General features: G+C 38.4%; 1 protein-coding gene across 6 annotated transcripts in view; it reads left to right on the top strand.

Annotated features, from left to right (window-relative positions):
• Positions 1-8878: 8878 nt before the first annotated feature.
• LOC126299105 (kynurenine aminotransferase) overlaps positions 8879-22908 on the top strand; it is a 45933-nt gene continuing 31903 nt past the window's right edge. Inside the window, exons 1-4 of one of the 6 annotated variants that reach the window (XM_049990781.1) lie at positions 8879-9016; positions 9593-9738; positions 9929-10079; positions 19055-19291. In XM_049990781.1, coding sequence (XP_049846738.1) covers positions 9593-9738; positions 9929-10079; positions 19055-19291 — 534 coding nt within the window. In that variant the 5' untranslated portion in view covers positions 8879-9016. Of the gene's footprint in view, positions 9426-9592; positions 9739-9928; positions 10080-19054; positions 19292-22908 lie in introns of all 6 variants that reach the window. The other 5 variants (XM_049990778.1, XM_049990780.1, XM_049990782.1 and 2 more) reach the window with 5 other exon arrangements.

Raw genomic sequence — 22908 nt, 5'->3', positions numbered from 1 at the left:
CAACCATTGTCCTTACGCTGTGTTATATGGCTATGCGTGGTACTTCTTGTAGACATGTTGGACAGTTCCCATTTATACACAAACAAATCTGACTACATCGTTCATAGTATGGTCATTGGCACTTCCAAGTACGATAGCTCCGTTCGGTCATTCTGTCACGTCTCCATGTCAACCTATTTTACTACGCTGATTACATCAAACCCGTTGCCACATTCACACCACATCACTACTATTATTTATGTCAGGGGTGAAGCATCACGTGACTGCCTGGTGCCATTTCTACACCATCCAGCATTAGAAAGCGACTCGTGTGCTGCTTTAACGTACTGACTAATATTTTAGCCAGTGAAGCAATGTGCTATGTTTTCACTGTTTCTTTCATATAAAGGGTGTTTCTACTGCTGCTTTTCTATTTTGATTGTTTCAGTCTAGCTATATACCAGATACCGTGAAGTCAGCTTGGCGACTGGCAACAACGATTGCGTGACTAGTGTATTCCTTTTTAGAACATATACATTCCACCAACACATTACGCGCCTAGGGCGTTAAATTATTACGATGAATATTTTTTATGCAATTGTCAACCACACCCATAGAACAATATTTATATTCATAATCATAAAATCAAAGGGAAAAGGGACAATGCTTGCCTCTACTCAGCCTTAACATGGAGCAGAAAGAAGTGAAGTATGGAGCTGTAGAAATTTTTCGTTATTTACCCACAGGTCTGAAAAGCCCAATAGATAGTTACATTCCTTTTGAAAATAAATAGCTCGTCATAACTCCCATTGCACCATAGAAGCATTTCTCAAAGGGTATATGTTCTGCCTCATATCAGTAAACCTTAAAATCGTTTCAATGTGTCACTGTAATGGGATAATTAGGGCTACAGTTAATCATAGCTGTAGATGAAGCAATACAAGAAATCTGAAATATTTAACTGATCTACTTACTCCGCAACTTTATCACAAGCTATCGCGCATAAGATCCACAGCACAAGCATCAAGGCCTACCTAACCAATTTATACCACTCAAAACATAAATAAGATTAATTATAAACAAATATGTGGCTACCCCTACACATACAACTGCATGCCTGACGATAACGTATGCGCAAGCGTTGCCTGGCCGTGTGTAGGATAACTTTGCGCAAGCATCAACACTGTACAAGAAGCTTGATGCCAAAAAATGGGTCAAATGGCTCTGAGCACTATGGAACTTAACATCTGAGGTCATCAGTCCCCTAGAACTTAGAACTACTAAAACCTAACTAACCTAAGGACATCACACATATCCATGCCCGAGGCAGGATTCGAACCTGCGACGGTAGCGGTCGCGCGGTTCCAGACTGTAGCGCCTAGAACCGCTCGGCCACCAGGAAGGCCAAGCTTGATGCCCTTTTGAATTTCGATTATGTGCAAGCATTCAACTGTGTGCTTGCTTGAACATGTGTACCAAGAATGAGGACACTTGTGCAGGCGTTCTTTAGTGATCTGATTTGATTTAATTTTTATTCTGTCCTGTTAAATTACATTCTGTACAAAAGTTGTTCTGCAACGTAGGACAAGGTAAAGAACCAAATAATAAATGGAGAAAAAAAAAGAACAACAGTAATTCTGTGAGAGGTTTCTATAGCGTGTCAACTGCTGATAGTTAATATGGGAATTAGGCAACGACTGACTACACCAGGGGAAAGGACTACAGTAGAAGACGAACTGTAAGCTTTGAGATAGGGAATAGTGAAGGCAGCAGAGGATCAAATAGGTAAAAACAAGGCCTCGTGGAAAGTCTTGGATAACACAGGAGATATTGAAATTAACCGAAGAAAGGAGAAAATATAAAAATGCTGCAAACGAAGCAGGCCAAATGGAATACAAACGTCTAAAAAATGGGACTGATAAGAAAAGCAAAATGGCTAAGCAGGAATGGTTACAGGACAAATGTAAAGTTTTATAAGCATTCATCACTAGGGGAAAGACAGATGCCGTCTACAGGAAAATTATAGAGGCATTTGGAAAAAAGAGGAACAGCTGTATGAATATCAAAAGCTCAGATGGAAAACCAGTACTAAGCAGAGAAAGGAAAGCTATATATATAAGGCTTATACAAGGGGATAAATTTGAAGGCAATATTGTAGATAAAGATAAGATGGAAGATATGACCCTGAGAGAAGAATCTGTTAGAATAATGAAAGACATAAGTCGAAACAAGGACCCAGGAGTAGACAATATTCCGCCAGAGCAAGCCATGACAAAACTATTCCATCAGTCGAGAAAGATATATGTGACAGGCGAAATACCCTCAGACTTCATGAAGAATAGAATAATTCCAATTCCAAAGAAAACCGGTACTGACAGTATCAGTTTAATAAGTTGTGGTTGCAAAATACTAACATGAATTCATTACAGAAGAATGGAAAACTAGTGGAAGCCAACCTTGGGGAAGACCAGTTTGGACTCCAGAGAAATATAGGAACACATGACGCAATACTGACCTTGCAACTTATCTTAGAAGATATGTTAAGGAAAGGCAATCCTATGTTTATAGCATTTGTTGATTTGTAGAAAGCCTTCGACAGTGTTGACTGGAGAACTCTTTTCGAAATTCTGAAGATAGCAATGGTAAAAATCAGGGATCGAAAGGCTAATTACAACTTGTGCAGAGACCAGACAGCAGTTATAAGAGTCCATGGGCATGAAAGAGAAGCGGTGGTTGAGAAGGGAGTGAGACAGTGTTGTAGCCTAATCCGCAATGTTATTCAAACTGTACTGGTACACTGAACAAGCATAAATGAAATCAAATAAAAATTTGGCCTAGGAATTAAAGTTCAGGGAGAAGTAATAAATACTTCGAGGTTTGCCGATGACATTGTAATTCCGTCAGACACAGCAGAAGAGCAGTTGAATGGAGGATATAATATGAATAGTAACAAAAGAAAAATAAGGATAATGGAAAGTAGTCGAATTGAATCAGGTGATGCTGAGGAAATTATGTTAGGAAACGAGGAACTTAAAGTAGTAGATGTACTTTTTTTTATTTGGGAAGAAAAATAACGGATGATGGCTGAAGTAAAGAGGGTATAAAATGTAGACTGGCAATGACAAGAAAAGCGTTTCTGAAGAAGAGATATTTTTTAACTATATATTCGATGTTGAGTGTTACGAAGCCTCTTCTGAAAATATTTGTATTGAGTGTAGCCATGTGTGGAAGAGAAACTGGGACGATGAACATTGTAAACAAGAAGAGAATAAAAGCTTTTGAAAAAAGTTGCTACACGAGAATGTTGAAGATTTCATTGGTGGATCACTTAACTAACAAGAAAGTACTGAACAGAATTGGGATGAAAAGAAATTTGTGGCGCAACCCGACTAGAAGAAGGGATCGGTTGGTAGGACACATTCTGAAACATCAAGGGATCACCAATTTAGTGTTGGAGGTAAGTGTGGGGGGTTAAAAATGATACAGGAAGACCAAGAGATGAATACATTCAGTAGAGTCAGATGGATGTAGGTTGCAGTAGTTATTCAGAGATGAAGAGGCTTGCACAGGATACAGTAGCATGGAGAGCTGCGTCAAACGAGTCTTTGGGCCGAAGCAAGGATGCAGTTACGTGTGAAGAAAGCAGGTACGCAAGAAGCCTTTTTAAGTTTGCACATGCGCATAAATATCCAACTATGCATGAACATTTCTGCAGGGTTAATCTCCTGGAAATGGAGGCTGTGCGTAAGGTGCATTGCTTCCCGCCTTTGGTGGAAATCTTTGTGCTTTTTAGCAGACAATAGGCACCTTGGGCCCATGTGTGTTTCATTGTGGAACGTATTCTGTGTTGAGGTTATGCTGTGAAGCGATTTATTTGCAATAATGTCTGTTGACTCCAAAGAAAGCACACTTAAATTTATAGGTTATTACAAACAAAGAAAGTGGTATGGAATGCACTCTTAATGATTATTTTAAAAAATGGATGTGACGCCCTGAGCGTCAAGTGTTGGATAAAAATTCCCCGATCAAATATCTGTAATGAATAAGATACCGTATATTTCGAAGTAGGAAAACAGAGAAGAATACAAGAGAAATTTATGAAAAGTATAAAATTCCCATATTTGTCGAGTACGACGATGTTAATCTACATACAACTTTTCATGATTACAATTGCGTAAAAAACTTCTTTTCATAAAATACATATGACGCATTGAAAGGTAATTTAACTTTCGCATAACGACTAAGAACCTGCCTTAAGTATTTCTCAGTTTCAGGAATAAACACTGAAATGCTGCCTTGTTTTGGAATGTGAAATTAATGGTCGAAACTGGTATATACGTCGCTCACTACCTAACGAAAACCGAGCGAGGTGGCGCAGTGGTTAGCACACTGGACTCGCATTCGGGAGGACGACGGTTCAATCCCGCGTCCGGCCATTCTGATTTAGGTTTTCCGTGATTTCCCTAAATCGCTCCAGGCCGGGATGGTTCCTTTCAAAGGGCACGGACGACTTCCTTCCGCCCCTAATCCGATGAGACCGATGACCTCGCTGTCTGGTCTCCTCCCCCAACAACCAACCAACCAACCTAACGAAATGCTATTGCCACCATTATAGGTGCAGTTTTCCAAGCAGAAAATCGAAAATCTCGCTGTGACCTCCTGAAATTTGAGAATAAAACGTTGCCACTTTGTATTTCTCGTATCTTCGATGTTTAGATACTTCTTTATCTACAATCACTTTTGCGTTCTTCATTTTCTGTCGCCTTTTCGTCATAATAAACGCAGCGCCAGCTCCCAAGCAAAGAAGGGAATCCATTGCAGACTGTGCAATGAGGCCAGGGTTGAGATATGTACGAGAATTCTCGTACACATACGAGAACTTCGTCATTAGTACGATGTACGAGGCAAAAGTGAATATCGTACACGAACATAAGAGAATTTTGCGTAAAACTTTTTTTTTTTTTTGTAGCGTTTAATCCGATCGATAACTGGAGTCGTTACAGACGACTTACTCTACCCTATCCTATCCTAACTTAGTCTACAGACATCACAGAAACATACATGCCCACGGGGGAACTCGACCCTTAGTAGTTGCGGGCTAGTGGCTCGTGACACCACACGAAGTCGTGTGGCTATGGAGGCGGGTCCAAATTTTTTACCAAATATACATTATACACATTTGTTTGGAAAATAATCAGTTCATCTGTTATATTTTAAAAATGATTAGAAACTGTTACGAATCCATGCAGTCTCTGTCAATCAACAAATTTCAGGCAGGAGAGAGAGCGCCAAAGTAACGATATGACAAAACGATTAAAGTCGAGAATGAGGCTTAGTTCAAAGCCTGGCCTGGGAAAATAAATTAAATAATCTAACAATAAAGAATCACTTTGCTTTGCATGACATATTTCACTCCGTTCGAATTGTTAAGTTTCAGAAATAGAGCGGCCAACGAATCTCAAAGCACTAAATGGAACTTTAATCGAATATTATTGGAAAGCAATTAACAGTAGACCTAATTACCCTACAATACTGTGGAATTGTTAAGTACAAACGAAAGACATTTCATCAGACAGTATTGTTTCGTCTTCAACAAACGATACTCTTAACAATGCGTATTTCGCGTATAGTCATTACGAGTACGTTTAGCTGAATTCATTTGCTGTGTAGTTTCTTTTTGTAAGTGTTTCGGGTTACTGTATGTTACTGTGAGTGAAGAAATGGGAAGTGACGGTGAATATGAAAACAAAAGCACGCCGGAGAAAAATCGTCTAAAAAGAGGTGAAATCACGAGACCTGTCCATCGACAACAAAAATTTCGTGATGTGTGGCTATATATGCCAAGTTTACGTAATTGGCTGGTGCGCGATAGTGATCCGCTCAGGACGCGATGCAGATATTGCAATACCAGCATGGTTTCCGAAATCCAGAATATTAAAAACCATTCCAGAAGTAAGAAGCACCTAAACATGGTGCAGTCTGCTACAGTGCGACAGCCTTCAGTTGCTCAACAAGATAAGAGGAAGGTTGCTAAAGCTGAAATCAAATTATCAGCATTCTTAGCAGAACATAATGTGGCATTTTTAGCTGCTGACCATTTATCCGGCTTGTTAAAAGATATTTTTCCAGAATCGAATATTGCAAGAGCAATGACTCTTAAACGGCACACAGCACGTGCCATTGTTTCTAATGTTATTGGGACGTCACACAAAGAAGTGTTGGCGAAAAAACTACAACACGCCAAATTTAGCATAATGACAGATGAGTCCACCGATATCGAAACTGTGAAAAATTCCTGCGTGGCGATCCGCTTTTATGACAAAGATTCAGGTGAGTAATAATAAGAGCTAGTTTTGAAATAATAACCAAATTAATTCTAAAATAAATTTTCCTGTTAAGTTACCACTTTGTATAACTTCTCCTTTTGCAGGTTGTATTGAAAGTAAGTTTTGGGAGCTATATAAAGTTTATGAAGATGGAGACTTAAATGTTGAGAAAGCTTCTACTGCAGAAAATCTCTACAATGGTGTAGTAAAAACATTTCAACAGCATAACATTCGATTTGCCAATATTATTGGCTTTGGAGCAGATGGTTGCAATAATATGATGGGAGTTCGTAATTCTGTAGCAAGCAGATTCCGAGATAGCTGCCCGGGAATTTTTGTAATGAAGTGTGTTTGTCATTCGGTGCATATATGCGCAAGCGAGGCGTGCAAGAACCTTCCAAGAGCTTGAGAGGAAATCGCGAGGAATATTTATGGTTTTTTCAAACTCAGTGAGAAGAGGCAGGCAGAGTTCAAAGAATTTCAGGTATTGTAGCATTTTATATCTCATAGACTTTATTTTACGTCCGATCGTGTGGAAATAGGCTAAACATTATGTTTTATTCCAGGTATTTTTAAACTTGGAACCACACAAATTACTAAATCCTTCACAGACACGTTGGCTGTCAATGATAGCGGTTGTTAGGACAGTGTTGGAAAACTGAGTAGCTCTAATGCTGTTTTTTTTTTTTTAAACCAAAAATGGCTTTCTGAGCGAGTTATAAATGCTGAACAAGTTTTTAACTGTTTACATGACTCCTTTTCAAAAATGTATTATATGTTCTTAGAGTGGATTCTACCAAAATTTACTACTTTCAGCGAGTATTTCCAGTCTAGAGCAGTAGTAACTGTTGACCTTCATGGCAAGATTAGAGCTCTCTATACAGAAATACTTCTGTATTTCATGAAACGCAATTAAGTCATGGGAAAAAATCTCAGTGATATTGCCCCAAAAAATTCAGCTGACCATCTGGAAGATTCACAACTGTATTTGGGTGTGAAAATTCTGAAGAACGTTGGCACACCAGGGATAAAAAATCACCCACATCTTATCAAGGATTTTTATCATCGATGCAGGAACTTTCTTGTGGTGAATACACCTCGTTTGCCTGACATCATATATAATTTGTGTTTTATTGTTTTCTATACATTTGTGTGTTTATGTGAGGCATACCTAATGAGAGCTATTAATTCTCAAATATTACAGACAGCTTCGTGCTAGAACAAATTACGGTATGATATGGAAGATAAAGTGCTGTCCAAACTAGCGGCACTCAAACCTACAAATGCCCTGTCACAAGGTTTCCGAGATACAACACCTTCCCTCATGCATTTAATGGAACTGTTGCCACGTATAATTCCTCCCTCCGATCTCGATTTAGCGCAAACTACAGATTACCAGTGGAGGCGTCTCCCTCTGGTTTTGGCTTGTCTCCCAGACTCACTACAAAAGGAACAATCACGGGATAAAATGTGGAATATATTAAATAACCAATCTGAAGAATTTAAGGAATTAAGCGTTTTCGCTGTCTCAATTTTTACTTTACCTCATTCAAATGCAGACTGCGAAAGAGTTTTTTCTAAGGTATGTAAAGCAATGAAGCTAATAACTAGTGAATAATATAATTCCATACTTGTCAGGTTACTGAAGTTTCATGTTCAACTACAGGTAAACCCCATGAAAACCAAAATTAGGAACAGACTCCAAACCAGTACACTGAATGGAGCACTTCTTGCCTGTGAATGCATTAAAGAACGACCGGGAAACAACGGAACATGTGTAACTTTTGAGCCAACACACGAAATGTACGAGAAAATGACGTCGGACACTCTTTATAAAACGAAACAGGAAGAAGAAGATGTAGACATCGAATTTGTTTCATAATTAGAAATTCTTGTTCATAGTTTTATTCTAATTTTCAAAACGTACGAGAATTTTTACTAAAATACGATAATTTCATGAGGTTGGTACGAGAATACCGCTGTATGGATATCACAACCCTGAATGAGGCAACGTGTAGACACAAGAACGCCCATGCGTACATGCGTTCTTTCCATAAATTTTTGAGCATGCGTTTTTATTCCCGTGCGTCTGCGATTACGCACTAGGGAAGGGGCATCGTGCGGTTTAACATAAGAAATCCACCGGTATCAGAAGCAAAAGAGCCTCGAAAATGCCTTTGCTGTGTGTATATATATAAACTGAACGGCAACCAATCACCTTAAAAAATAATCTTCCTTTAACAGGAGGAAATAACGCTTCGTTTAATCCAGATGAAATAAGTAACATAGAGAGTGCAGAAATAAAATAATTACATCACCAGGAAAGAAAATTACACAGAAAACGATTTCTCTTTGTAAAATACGAAACACAAAAATGTATTAAAGAGATATATTGTCTTGAAAGATACGCTACGGTGTGTAGACGCCGAATTAATGATTCGTGGGAATACGAAAGAACTTCGGCTATACCGCTACATTACGTTTAAAAAAAAAAAAAAGTCTTGATTTCAATAAGAGACCCTAAAAGTAAAGTTTATTGACGATTAGATCTCATGCCCTATTAACGTTAACGCAGTAAACAGGCATCCATCTGACAAGACCATTTAATTAATTAAACCGTGGCAGCGTCTACAACTAGGCAGTGAGATGTTCTGTTGCAATTACATAACTTCCTCGTTTGACGGTCTTGCATTTGAAAGTGCCATATCAGTGTAAGTTTGGAAAATATGAGAAAGACAGAATCACAATGCAGATGTTAGATACGAGACACTTGTAGCTTGGGGGCCGCGAAATAATGGTGAGGTGCGCTCTTCTACTGTATGCCCTTTGTTATTGGTAGTGTTGAGTGATTCCCGATAAGGTGGGAGTTAGTGTCGTGCTACATTTTACTCATTTTTGATAGAATTATTTACTTGTACATCCTTGTGCCGTTACGTTTCGGAAACTCACCTAAACTATGCTGTAGCGATTTGTGTGCTACAAAGAAACAGTTTGCTAAATAACAAAACTACTTAGGCATCCCTGGATTAATACAGGTATTAGAAAGTGCACCGTACACAAGCGACACCTGAAACTGTACTGCCTGTTGCGTCAGAGACACGTGTGATCTGCGTGTCCTGGGTAAAGCTCTTTTTATCTCGCGAAAAATAAGAGATGTAGGGATGTTGTGCGAATCAAACATAACCTAAACTGATAAACGTTTTCACTCACTCGTTTGCGAAGTGTACTTTCCATCTAACTTAGCAAATATTGTACATGTGAAAGTAACCATTTTTAACGCCTTCCAGATGCTTGCTGTCAGAAAAGGAAATCAGCTGTTTAGAGTTTCCGAAAGTGTTTTCCACGGTTTGACTTCAGTTTGTATACGAAAAGCAATGGATTACGCAAAGTTCGCTTTGCCGTCACGATATCACGGATCAGAAAAAAGCGTTTGGTAAGCAAATCCGCATAACTTAACTTTTTTTTTAAGATCTGTCATTTGCGGTTAATACAAATGTGTATTTATTGTGAGTCCGTGGCCGAACTGCCTGATTTAACGCTTTTAAGGAAATCTATAACACATCCGCAATGATTCCCCGGTAGGCTATGGTTCGTTTAGATGTTTTGCAATTTTTGTTCAACAGGGTCGAATATATACAGCTTGCACTTGAGCACAAACCACTGAACCTGGGACAAGGTTTTCCAGATTTCGCCGCCCCAGACTATGTGACGAAAGCTTTATCAGATGCAGCTCTAAGTGACAATGTATTATTAAACCAGTACACAAGAGGATTTGTAAGTAAACTACACGACTAGTATTAAGATACTTATCGGTATTAAGATACTTATCTCATGTGTAATTTAACCCTCTGATGTTGACACACAATTAAGTAATAGCCAATCTTTTTTCAGCCTTTGATCACTGGTTAGAGCTATATTGGATATGTCAGTATACATTTACGATTTCAGCTACAGTGCAGATTGCAGTTTCAGTACCTACACATATATGTAAATAATTATTGAAAACAGGTACAACAAATTTTTTAATATTAATTTAACTTACTACATGTAGGCAACCAATTTGTTTCTGCTGCAGTTGATGAGACTAAGAAAAAATTTCAAGTTTATTTTTCACTGAAACAGTGTATGTTGCAAGGGTCTCAAGCTATTGCTTTAGTACTGAAAAATCTTTGTAATTCTTTTGGATTTATCCCAAAATATTCTTAAACACTGTACAAACATGCTGTTTTTAAGCACACACTGTTTTATTTTGAAAAATTGGAAGTGCTTTTGTATTTTTTAAACTGCTTGGTTGCAGTTGATATTGTGACCAGTGTTTGATTACTTTTGTAAATATTCCATCTTTGCTCGCTGTATCTTTGTTTTTCAGTGATCTGATTATATTTGTAACTTCTGTTTCATGTATTGGAAATAGGAATAGAAATTGTGTTAGTTCTAGTGGAGCTCTAATCTTCTCAGTCTATTTTTCATTTTGTTTCATAAGCTTCAGAATTATATTTTCATAATACTGATTTAAAGTGAAACACATTTCACATGGATCAGTCAGTTCTTTCCCTTATGATGTAAGTACTATGTTCCAGCCTTTCCTCTTATTTGATCCATTTCTATTTGTATTTATGTGTGAGCATACTGTCATAAAAATATTTGATGACGTACCAATCTGATGTTTATAACAGCTCGATTTTGCTTGCCGCAGTATGTTTAACTATTCTCTCCCCTTATTTCTTTCATATGAATCCCTCAAATCTTCTGTGGCATTCTTGATATCTCTGGTGATCCATTTATTCCTATCTCCAACATTTATTTTTCTATTGACCTTTGGACAAGCTAGTTTAATGTGGTGACTTAGGTAGAATAGACAGTTTTCGAGCTTTCTTCCAAATCATTGCTATATACCACCTTCTAGTCTTCTGATTCGAGTAATATTTGTAATATGTTGAGATGTCCAACAGATTAAAATGAGAATTATGGCTTAACAAGGTAAGTAATTTCATGATAAACATTTGTTAATCATGAGGTGTTTATACGTTGCATAGCTTACATTCATTAGAGATCAAATTTTCAGAATTTCCCTCCTTTTGAGTTAGAATGATTTAGTATATAACAAACATCTGGTGAGTACACACTTAGGTATTTTAACTTTTTATGAAACATATATCAGAAATAGCTTTCTTATAGCACGAGACTTCACTTGAATCCTAAACTCTTAGATGTGTAAATGTTTGGTTTCATATTACAGACAGGAATTTAAGTTTGTTTTTAAATCTTTTTGTCACTATATTGTGTAATGAGTACTCAGAAAATGTAATTTATGGACAAAATTAATTGGGATTGAAAAATAAAACTCTAAGTCATGGTCAATAGTAGCCTATTAGTATCTGTGTGATTCACGAAGAGAGGTGGTTAGTGCAGAGGTTAAAATAATTGACTCACATTCTGAAGCAGGAGGATTAAAATTCACTGTTCATCCATTTTGATTTAGATATTCTGTAGTTTCAGTAGGACACTACAGACAAATACCAGATTAATTCAATGCACAAGACAAGACCAGTTTATTTCTTTGTTCTTCTTAACTGAGAAAGTATATGTCTATAACTGCAACCTCAGTGAGATGTTGAGCCTTAACGTTATTATTTTTTTTTTTTCTTTCTTGTATGGTTTTAGTCATTTAGTATTATAAGATAGGCTTTTATGACCTCACATAAAACAGAATTGTCCTAATTTCTTTAGATAACTTTAATGTGGTAAATGGTCTTCCTCATTAAAAAAAGAAAAAAGAAAAAGTACAGTGTATTACATTCTGTGCCTGTGATAAATTTGAACCACGGGCAAGAGTTAAGAAGTAAGTCATAATCCTCAGTATTTGTTGGACGTGTGTATCGATGAAGACTTAAATTTGAGGAGAGAAATATTAGAACTTAATAAACAATACTTTTGCACTAAACATATTTGCAATTATTGGAAAATAAATGAACACACTTTGTTGTTTTCTACAACTGATCTGTCCTTGCCCTTTCCTGTTTTCGTAGTGGAAAATATCAACAAATTTGCATTTTAGTTACTGCCTTCCAGTGTGGATTTCTATTGCAAAAAACAACGATTGACCAAAAGCTGTAGAAATTTATGATCAACAAGGAAACCTGGTGCTACACACCCGTAAACTGTACTTAAATTACTAGAGTATTTAAGGATATGGTAGACACTGTTATTTGTCAAGCTATTGTTTTACTTTTAGCAAAGTGTAATTTTTATTCAAGAACATTCCCTGTGTCGTTTACCTTCAGCCACTTATTTGGGTCTAGGCCATTGGCCCCGGAGAACCCAGAAGGATGACTCATGCGATGGCACACAGTTGCTGTCATCGTAACGTCATCTTCTTCTTCCGTCTCCGATAGATTGCAATCTGATGAATATGGCTCCAACTCGGTTTTCTCACCACGTAAACAGCGGCTCTGTCGTGGCCTGATGGGAGCCACTGTGTCGTCGATAATGTGCGTTTTCACTTGTTCCAATACCCGGCACCTCTACCAGAATATTGTCATGTAGAAGAAGGTGTAATTAGGTGAACGATGAACACTAACTTCACTTAACGAAGGTTTATTCAGCACTTGCACATACAAGAGCAGGGGCGAACTGCCTCCAGCCAGAACGCATACGATATATATACAGTTACAGAAAATTCCAGTACAATTATTCCTGACATTTGTGAATACTTCTAGAATGTACTTGAACTGAATATAGAAATTAAAATTTTACAGTTCAGGTGAGTTTTGAACTCGTGACCCTCCATGCAACAGTGTAGTATCATAACCACTTCACCACAGTGACTGTGCTACTCAGCTTCTTCTGCGACACTATGCAAAGCACAAAAGAAAATATATAAATTAACTGGTCACAAATGTATATAAAGAGTTACAAATGTAAAATGTCCATATGTACAGTATATACAATTATGTAATTTTTTTCAGAGGTAAATTCAGGAGATGACCGTTTTCTCTTGGCTTGACGTTTATACACGTACTTGGGAACATCCCTTATGACAGTCCAGCAGTAAACTGCTAAAATAGTGGGGCTCCACTTTCTGGCATACCGCTTCTCAAATGTGGCAATATCTTGATGAAATTGCTCCCCATGTTCATCACTTAGTGCACCACAGTCTTTGGGGAAGAAATCAAGATGACTATGTAAGAAATGCATTTTCAGTGACCTGTTGCAACAAAGTTTTTCAAAAGATGACAACATGTTATCTACAATCTCCTTGTATTTTATTACTCGTTTGTTCCCTAATAACTGTAAACAGATTGTCTCAAAACATTCCCATGCATGCTTCTCATCACCTTGTATGATTCCATCAAAAATATGGCTTCCAAAAAGCTCTCGAATCTGTGGACCTACAAAGATGCCCTCCTTTAGTTTGGCATCACTTAAGTAAGGGAATTTTTGCCTTAAGTACTTATAAACATGTCACCATCTTTGTTCATTCCCTTACAAAAAAGTTTTTCACGAGACCCAACTTGATGTGCAAGGGTGGGAGCAGAATCTTTTTAGGTTCTACCAGAAGTTCTCTCTTAATGTTCTTTATACCTGGCTGAAGAGATTTTCTGGTGGGGCCATTCATGTTTACTGTAATGAGATACAGAGCTCGGCTATCCCATTCACAGAGAAAGCAGCAATATTTAGTATACCCTAACTGAATATCTAATAGCAGTGCAACCACTTTCAAGGCACCACAGATCTGACATTGAGAGTCATTATGCTTGATGACTTCTAGTAAAGTTTTGATGTTTTGGTATGACTCTCTCATATGCTTACTATGCCCAACTGGAATAGAAGGAAGCTCATTACCCATATGTAAAAGCATTGCTTTTAAGCTCAACTGTGATGAATTAAAAAGAGTGTCTCCACTCATCAGGGATGTAATTAATTCTGAGAGCCTTGCATCTTGCATGTTAAAAAAAAGGAATGAATTGTTGCTCTCTTCTGCTGTAGAATGAAACATTCACATTGCTTTCCAGAAAATTACGCTGCTGCAATCTTGATCCTAAAATGTCAGCCTTAGCTTTAGAGAGCTCCAAATCTCTAATGAGATCACTTAACTCATTTTGAGTCAATTTTTGTGCATCGTCAGTTTATGATATATTTGGAAGAAGCTCTGGATCTTGCAATGTACATGATTCAGGACATTCAGAATCCCCATCAGAATTAAGCTCGTACTCTGTCAGTGGTTCAGGTATTGGCAATCCTTCCCCATGTAGAACTGGATGTATGGCAGATGGAATGTTAGGATGGATCACAGTCCGCTTCTTCTTCCAAGATATTCCCTTCTTGATAGGAGGAACCATACAAAATTAGCAGTCACTGACATGGTTAGGTGGCTCATGCCAGATTATGGCCACTGCAAAGGGCATGGAACATCCTTTCCCATACATCCAATTCATGAGGTTGCTGGCACAAGTGTTGCAGATCTCACGTGGAGCCCATGGTCTATCCTGATCTCCTATTTTGCACCCAAAATAACAACTTTAAGCTTTTTTAATAAATGGAGTTCTTTGCTGTTTTTGTGAAGCGAATGTCACTTCTCCACACACATAGCAAAATATGTCAGCACTGTTACCACAAACTCATGACATTTTCAAATTTGCAAAAATTAATATGTGCATTAATAAAATCACTGAAGTTGAAGAGGAGGGAGACAAAAAGATTACTAAAATTGGTATCAAAACATTTATATCCAAAGTATTGCAGACAAATAAGGCCAGGGACAATAATACAGGGTGATTCAAAAAGAATACCACAACTTTAGGCATTTAAGACTCTGCAACGACAAAAGGCAGAGCTAGCACTATCTGTCGGCGAATTAAGGGAGCTATAAAGTTTCATTTATTTGTACATTTGTTCGCTTAAGGCGCTGTTGACTAGGCATCAGCGTCAGTTGATGCTAAGATGGCGACTGCTCAACAGAAAGCTTTTTGTGTTATTGAGTACGGCAGAAGTGAATCGACGACAGTTGTTCAGCGTGCATTTCGAACGAAGTATGGTGTTAAACCTCCTGATAGGTGGTATATTTAAACGTTGGTGTAAACACTTTACAGAGAATGGGTGTTTGTGCAAAGGGAAAAGTTCTGGACGGCCTTCTTCGAAGGTGCTGCTGTAACTGGACTACAGTATCTGGAGATGTTAGAGAATTGGCTGTTCCCTCAGCTCGAACAAGAAGCACAACAATTCATATTTCAGCAGGATGGAGCGCCACCACATTGGCACTTATCTGTCCGTAACTACCTGAACGTCAACTACCCGAGGCGATGGATCGGCCGCCAGGCAGCCCGTGACAGAGCACTTCACTGGCCTCCAAGAAGCCCTGATCTTACCGCCTGCGATTTTCTCTTATGGGGTATGTTAAGGATATGGTGTTTCGGCCACCTCTCCCAGCCACCATTGATGATTTGAAACAAGAAATGACAGCAGCTATCCAAACTGTTACGCCTGATATGCTACAGAGAGTGTGGAATGAGTTGGAGTATCGGGTTGATATTGTTCGAGTGTCTGGAGGGGGCCATATTGAACATCTCTGAACTTGTTTTTGAGTGAAAAAAACCTTTTTAAATACTCTTGTAATGATGTAGAACAGAAGGTTATATTATGTTTCTTTCATTAAACACACATTTTTAAAGTTGTGGTATTCTTTTTGAATCACCCTGTATAATCTATTGTTACTAGTTATTATTCTTTGACAAACAATTATAATAGGTGGCCGCTGCTGCCAAGCGGTTCTAGGCGCTTCAGTCTGGAACCACGCAACTGCTATGGTCGCAGGTTCCAATCCTGCCTTGGGCATGGATGTGTATGATGTCCTTACGTTAGTCAGATTTAAGTAGTTCTAAGTTCTAGGGGACTGATGACCTCAGATGTTAAGTCCCATAGCGCTCAGAGCCATTTGAACCATTTTTTTGAACAATTATAATATTTGATTTTAAACTTAAAATAAAATCCTTATATAATGATCTCAATGTAATAAAACAATGTAAAATGAAAACTAAAGCTGCTTTCGAATAGTCTTTGTGATATTCGCGATCAGCACATTAGAATTGATAGGAATTGGCTATTTCATTTGATTTACATTTTCATTGTTGCACAGTGTAATCAGTAGGGTGGCATATCTACTAGATTGCTTATAAGGTGAATGTCCTTTGCCTCATATGCATATAAATTTTGCTAATATTTGTATGATGTTGGCAGTGAGGCCAATATTCTGGGTGTGTTCCTGTTACAGATTAGTATTAATGCTGAGTGTGTCGCATGAGTATACCATGATTAGATATTATCCTGGTTAAGTTTTCACCTTTGCTGGGAACTTTTCAACAAAATGATAAAAAATGCCTCAGTTCAATTCATGGAAAAAAGTTGTGGCGGATATCCACATGGGTGAGGGAAGGTGGGGGGGGGGGGGGGCAGAGGTAGCAGGTTTTTATCATTGCTCACTTTGAGGCACCACTCCACTTTATACACAAGCTTCATCTAAATCTTGCTTCCTTCCATATGGAGCAAAAAAAAAAAAAAAAAAAGGTTCAAATGGCTCTGAGCACTATGGGACTTAAAATCAATGGTCATCAGTCCCCTAGAACTTAGTAGAACTTAGAACTACTTAAACCGAACTAACCTAAGGACATCACACAACACCCAGTCATCACGTGGCAGAGAAAATCCCTGACCCCGCTGAGAATCGAACCCGGGCGCGGGAAGCGGGAACGCTACCGCACGACCATGAGCTGCGGACATGCAGCAAAAGCCATCATATGGAAAACTATTTCAGAATCAGGCATTAATAGAAATAGTGTATAAGCATGACAGCATCAGAAATGCATAAGCTGTTTATTCCTATAATGTAAAAATTCCATTTTTATTGTATGAATATTACAAATAAGTCATTGTTGGAATATAAGTAATTCAAGGATTAAAGATATTGAAGAGAATGGAGTTTGCTCTATCCAGTCACTCTGATTAGGTTTCCCAGAGTGATTTCAGGCAAAAAGTGAAACATACAACTGTATGGCTATGACAGCATAATTGTGCAGGTGTAAGTTTTTGTGTGTTTGTAAGAGTTTGTTTATGTGTACTCAGTGGCTCTGGAGGACGATTCGTCTGAAAGCTAGCAATGTTGCTAGTGTCAGACTAAACAGTGTGGTCCAAGTGGACGAATACATGAAATATAAAAATGCCTCAAGTCTACAATGGCAGGCCACACTGTGGACTTAAATTTAATTTAACATAGACTGGACACTCTGAACTAAAGAATTGCAGAGTTAAAACTGTCACCATGGACCACTGCTGACCATCCAAAGCTGCTTATTCAACAGTAGGAGACATTGCCACAAGTCTGCTTAGTGGCATACTACCAGTATAGGTAACCATTGTACTTCCAGTATTACCATACATGAACATCATATTGATGTTATGTCTGCCCACCAGTGGAGAGAGACCATCCACTGCTCATGGCTTATTTTATGGTATACCATGTATTAGTATCATCATGTCATACATCACAATATTACTGGGGCACCTTTTATTACACAAATTGTCACTATGACTTATTGTGTTTTGTGGATCTGAAAGATACCTTAACTTAAGAGCACAAGTGTGTCTCAGAACCACTGGTATGAATTAATTTTTTAATCGACCACTTTGATAGTATGGAACAAACCATGTATGAAGCATGTATGCTTCCAGTCCACTTTGAAGGAGTTAAAGAGCTACAGTCCATACTGCAAAGTAGGAGCACTGACAGTTAAAGTGGACTTAGTGTGGCTGCTTCACACATCAACCATTACCAGTCGTGTAACAGAATTTTGTATGTGTCACTACAGCAGTGCGTCCATGTTGCTGCAACTCAACAGTCGCACAGTTTTGGTATCACAGTAGAAAGTTGGCAATAGTGCTGCAAGCTGTCAGTCCTCTTTAGGTGTATGGAGTTTATGTATTTCTTTATCTACCTCCTGAGGAACATTGATCATGTGGAAGCCTAAATCTGGATAGGGATTTGAAATGCCGTCCTCCCAAATAAAAGTCCAGAGTAATGTTAGCTATGATACCTATTGTATTTGATTTCTGAGAGAAGTGTAAAGTTAACAATGTATTAATCTGTCAATAAAAATTTTCTGGATTTGTTACCCCATTGTCTATATGTAAAACTTCTGACGTTTTGGTCACTATTGCAAGTGACGTCCTTCAGGGTGTTTTTGTATTAACCTGTTGCGGGAGGTAACAACAAGGAAACATAAAGTTCGAGGGAGCTCCGGGTATGCTGCTGCTGCTGCTGCTGATGATGATGATGATGAGTAAAGTACAATGGAAGCATGTGTTGAAACAAAAGTGGGGCAAGAAGAAAGGTGGGATATAGTGTTGAAGAGGAATCTCTTCTAGAGCCAAGCATTAAACTGAAATAAAAGTTTTATGAAAGAGAGGCACTGTGAAATGTGCAAATAAACCAACTGTAACAGGATGGAACAATTCCTGCAAGTACCACCAGATGAGAGCAGACATTTACTGAAATGAGTGTTTCTGGCTGGTTGTGATTTTATGAAGGGTGGTTAATTTCTGTTACTTGATAATTTGCAAATATTGCAGTACATTATTTTTAAAGATCACATGTTTTTCAAATTAATTTGTGATAAATATACCATAGAACACAATTTATTACATTTACATGAAAGTATGTGAATTTTCTGTAGCTTATTGTGAATTTTCATTTGAAGGGACATCCACGTCTAATAAGTGCTCTCAGCAAACTGTATTCAAAGTTAATTGGAAGAAGTATTGATGCTCAGAGTGAAATTCTTGTTACGTGTGGAGCATATGAAGCATTGTTTGCTTCTATACTTGGCCACACAAACCCTGGTGATGAAGTTATAATTATTGAGCCATATTTTGACTGCTATGTTCCAATGGTGCGTGCAGGAGGTGGTATACCACGCTGCATTCCTCTTAGGCCGGTGAGTATGCTATAAATGTTCTAACTGCCCTTAATTAGTACTAGTGTAGTATACTTCTATTTTTGTGCATGTTAGATTAAGTTTCTGAGTAATGGAATAACTGGAACCTTTAACATCAACAGTTGCTCCAACTACCCACCCTGCTGCTTGTGTCTGGTTTGTTGGTACCAATTTTTTTTCTGTGTGTGTGGTGTATTCCAAATAACTTGCAGTGATAATAATCTTGTGTGTACTGGTGAGGTTTTGCACTTCAGTCACCCCTGCTAACTAGCTGTCTGTTGTTATCTGAATGCTAGTATGTTTTCTCTAATGCTTTTCTATTCTACAACTGAGAAAAAAGAAATTCCTTTCAGAAATTTATTAAATTTACAGAGAGACAAGAGGCCTGCTGATTGCTTACTTCCAGGACAGAAAATTCTCAATACAGATGATAGAAACACTTATAAAAGAATAAACAAGTCTGTAGTAAATACAGTAATGCAAAGTTTATGGTGAAATAAAAATACCTGGAGGAATAAAGGTAACCACATACCATATAGTACGGGCATTGAATGGTTGGCAGGCATATAAGAAAGACTGAAAATGTTGATGAGCTTCGCAGCTGAGCTGCAGCACCAGGACAATGTAGTCATTGCCGTAATGCACCCATTTGTTTTGTATTAGAAATTGGTCTCCTACTTTCAGGAACCAGGTGTTCTTTCTCCAGGAGAGAAAATGGGCACATGTTGGGGAAGTGGGAGGGCAGTCAGAAGCAGGTTGCTCGGAACCCTGGTTAAGGAGGGCCCATAAGATATGAGGATAAAGGGAGCAAAGATAGTAAATCAGTTAATGCTGTGCCAACTTCAGTTCAAAGATGAGAAAAGAGCATGTAGAGGATAAAATGGCAGAAGGAAGCAATTATGCAGATAAAGTATAATAAATAAACAAACAAATAGAATAAAAGGGGAGGGACTCAAAGGGGATGTGTCGAGGGAGAAGGGAGGGGGTGGGTGAATGAATGAATCAGCCTCACAAATATTTTAATGGTAACCTGGTGGCTGGGTTGGTCTCTTGAGATGAGGGAGGAAGGGCTGCTCCGAACTGACCACCTAATTCATTTGGAGTTGGCTAGAACAATGGGTTTTGCCCATCATCATCCCTGTCTTCTTTGACTTAAGAAAGGCCTTTGTCATGTGATGGTGTTACCACACCCTTCCCACACTGTATGAGTGGGATTTCAGAGGCTGTTTTATGGCTATTTTATCTGAAATTTTCTCTCTGGTTATTTCAGTTTTGAACCAATGCATCCTACAACTGCAGTCTTACTGTTCTTATATGTCAATGACCTTTTTATTATAACAGTTCTTCAACTTACATGTTGTTAAATACCTACTAAAGGGCACCAATTTCCACTACCAGAACTTGTTATTAATTTCTGCTGATGAAGAACTGTTCATCCATATTCAAAACTTTACCTTCAAACTAAATTGCTCACTATGGTAGGTGTCTAAATTTGTGGAACTTTATTTGATATATGGTTGATGTGACTCCGTCTGTTACCAACTTAAAATACAGTGTCTATTGAAATATGTAAGTCCCCCTTGTTTAGTAACATCTCGTGCAGAAGACTCTACCCTGTGGCATCTTTACAAAGACTTTGTTCTACCTTGACTGCAGTGTGGGAGCCTGGTTTATCGATTGGTGACTACATCACTAGTAAAGCAACTATATATGGTTTACCATGTCAGGATCTGACTTGCAACTCATGCCTTTCAGTCAAGCCCTGTGGAAAGTCTTCTGGTAATAGCTGGGAGACCTTCCATACAGATCTGGTGCCACCACTTAAGACTGAATATGTCCACAGTGAGCCTAAGTGCTTGAAGTATGTATTTCACTTGTTCACTTGAAGGTCTGTCTAGATCTGTTCTTTGGGCCAATGTAAATCGTAGATCACTCTGCATTGTGCCATTTTTTCCCTCTCAGTTCTGGGCGAATCTAGTGGTACAAAAGTCATCTTCTAGTGGCAGTTTTATAGATTGGTGGAGCAAGGAAGGGTACCGATCAAATGGGAAGAACATGCAAGTCATTGCCATTTCCAAGAAGGCTTGTTGAACACATGTACTTAATTACAGGTGTATAGTGATGATGTCAATCTGTTGTACAGTTATGGAATGTTTTATGCTCATGCCTTATAACATTTTTGGGAACAAAAATCTCGTCTATAAAAATCAATGTGGATTCTATAAACACAGCACACTCTGTCTGTCCATGAAATTAAGAATTCTTTAGATATAGGTGCCCAAATTGATGTCATTACCTCACACACCTTGCGTGAAACAGGGAAGGAGAAATGATGTGCTACCAGAAGTGCCCAGTGTCACATACCATGTAGTGACTTCTGGAATGTAGATAGAGATACTTATGGCTCAAAGATCAGTGCTCACATCAGCTATACCTTTACATATTAATGCAGTCATGAACAACTCTCCCTATTGTATGGGTGTAGTGTATTTACAGCAGAATTAGTGGCTGTCATCCAAGCCCTCTGTTATACTTGCACTTTAGCTCACAAGAGTTTCCTAATGTGCACTAAGTATTATACAGACCACAAACAAATGCTATACTCGCAATTTGTTGGTTTCAGCTGCATGTGACATTTCTGATCTCCATGGTACGTGGTATTGGGAGCTCTATTGTATTTCTCTGGCCCACAAGTCATGTCAGGAATTTGGTGAAGAACATCGTTAATTGGTTAAGAAAGATGAAAACTTTAGATGGGGTTACCAGGATCAGACTTGTAGTCAGTATTGCATCTTTAGCTTTTGGAGGCTTGGAACAGGGAGTGGTATGCTGTGGTCACTATGAACTAGTTGCAAACAATAAAAGAGGCCACAATTACAATATACCCCTTTCAAAGAGAACCTAATGTGATTTACTGGATCTGTATCAGTCTTTCCTTTGTGACTCAAGGGCACATCCACAGGGAAGGGTACCTAACCTGTTTTCATTGTGATGCCCCTCTGTTGATGGTCCGTATACTGTTAGAGTTCTCCTTCTTCCTTGTTAGAAGTTGTTGTTATTACTTAAATTTTCAACTGGCAGTCTAGTCCTGAACAGCACTCATCCTGACTTGGGGTCTTTTCAAACTTAATATGCTTTTGTATTTGTCCTTTCATTCAAAATTTCTCATTTCACTTTTTTTTACCATTCTGTGCTCTGTGACTTGTATATTCAGCCTGTCTTCTACATTTTTACAGTGGGTGGGCGGGCTCCCTGTCAGGTATGGAATCTGGGAATCTGTCGTTGCAATGCAAGACAAGCCTCAGGGGACATGCATCTATTTTGAGCATGTGCACTTGCCACATCTCGATGTATATTAGTCTTTTTAAGGCTGTTCTACCTTCACTCTCTCTCTGTGTTTTCACCACAGATAAAATGTTGCTAGAGATTGAATTGGCTGCCTTGCTGCCCCAGAACAGTAGGTCAGCCCCGCACATGGCCTTTTCAACTTCTTTATGCTTTTATACTCACCCTTGTACTGTCTGTTTTGTACAGTGATTTGCCACCAGCCAGTCAGTCTATTTGAGAGAATTAACCCTTAAGGTAGTGTGCACTTTTTATGTTGTGTATAATTTCAA

Source organism: Schistocerca gregaria, chromosome X (assembly GCF_023897955.1).
Source record: "Schistocerca gregaria isolate iqSchGreg1 chromosome X, iqSchGreg1.2, whole genome shotgun sequence".
Lineage (NCBI taxonomy): Eukaryota > Metazoa > Arthropoda > Insecta > Orthoptera > Acrididae > Schistocerca > Schistocerca gregaria.
Note: the sequence above shows the minus strand (reverse complement) of the source record. Positions and strands in the feature narration are given on the sequence as shown.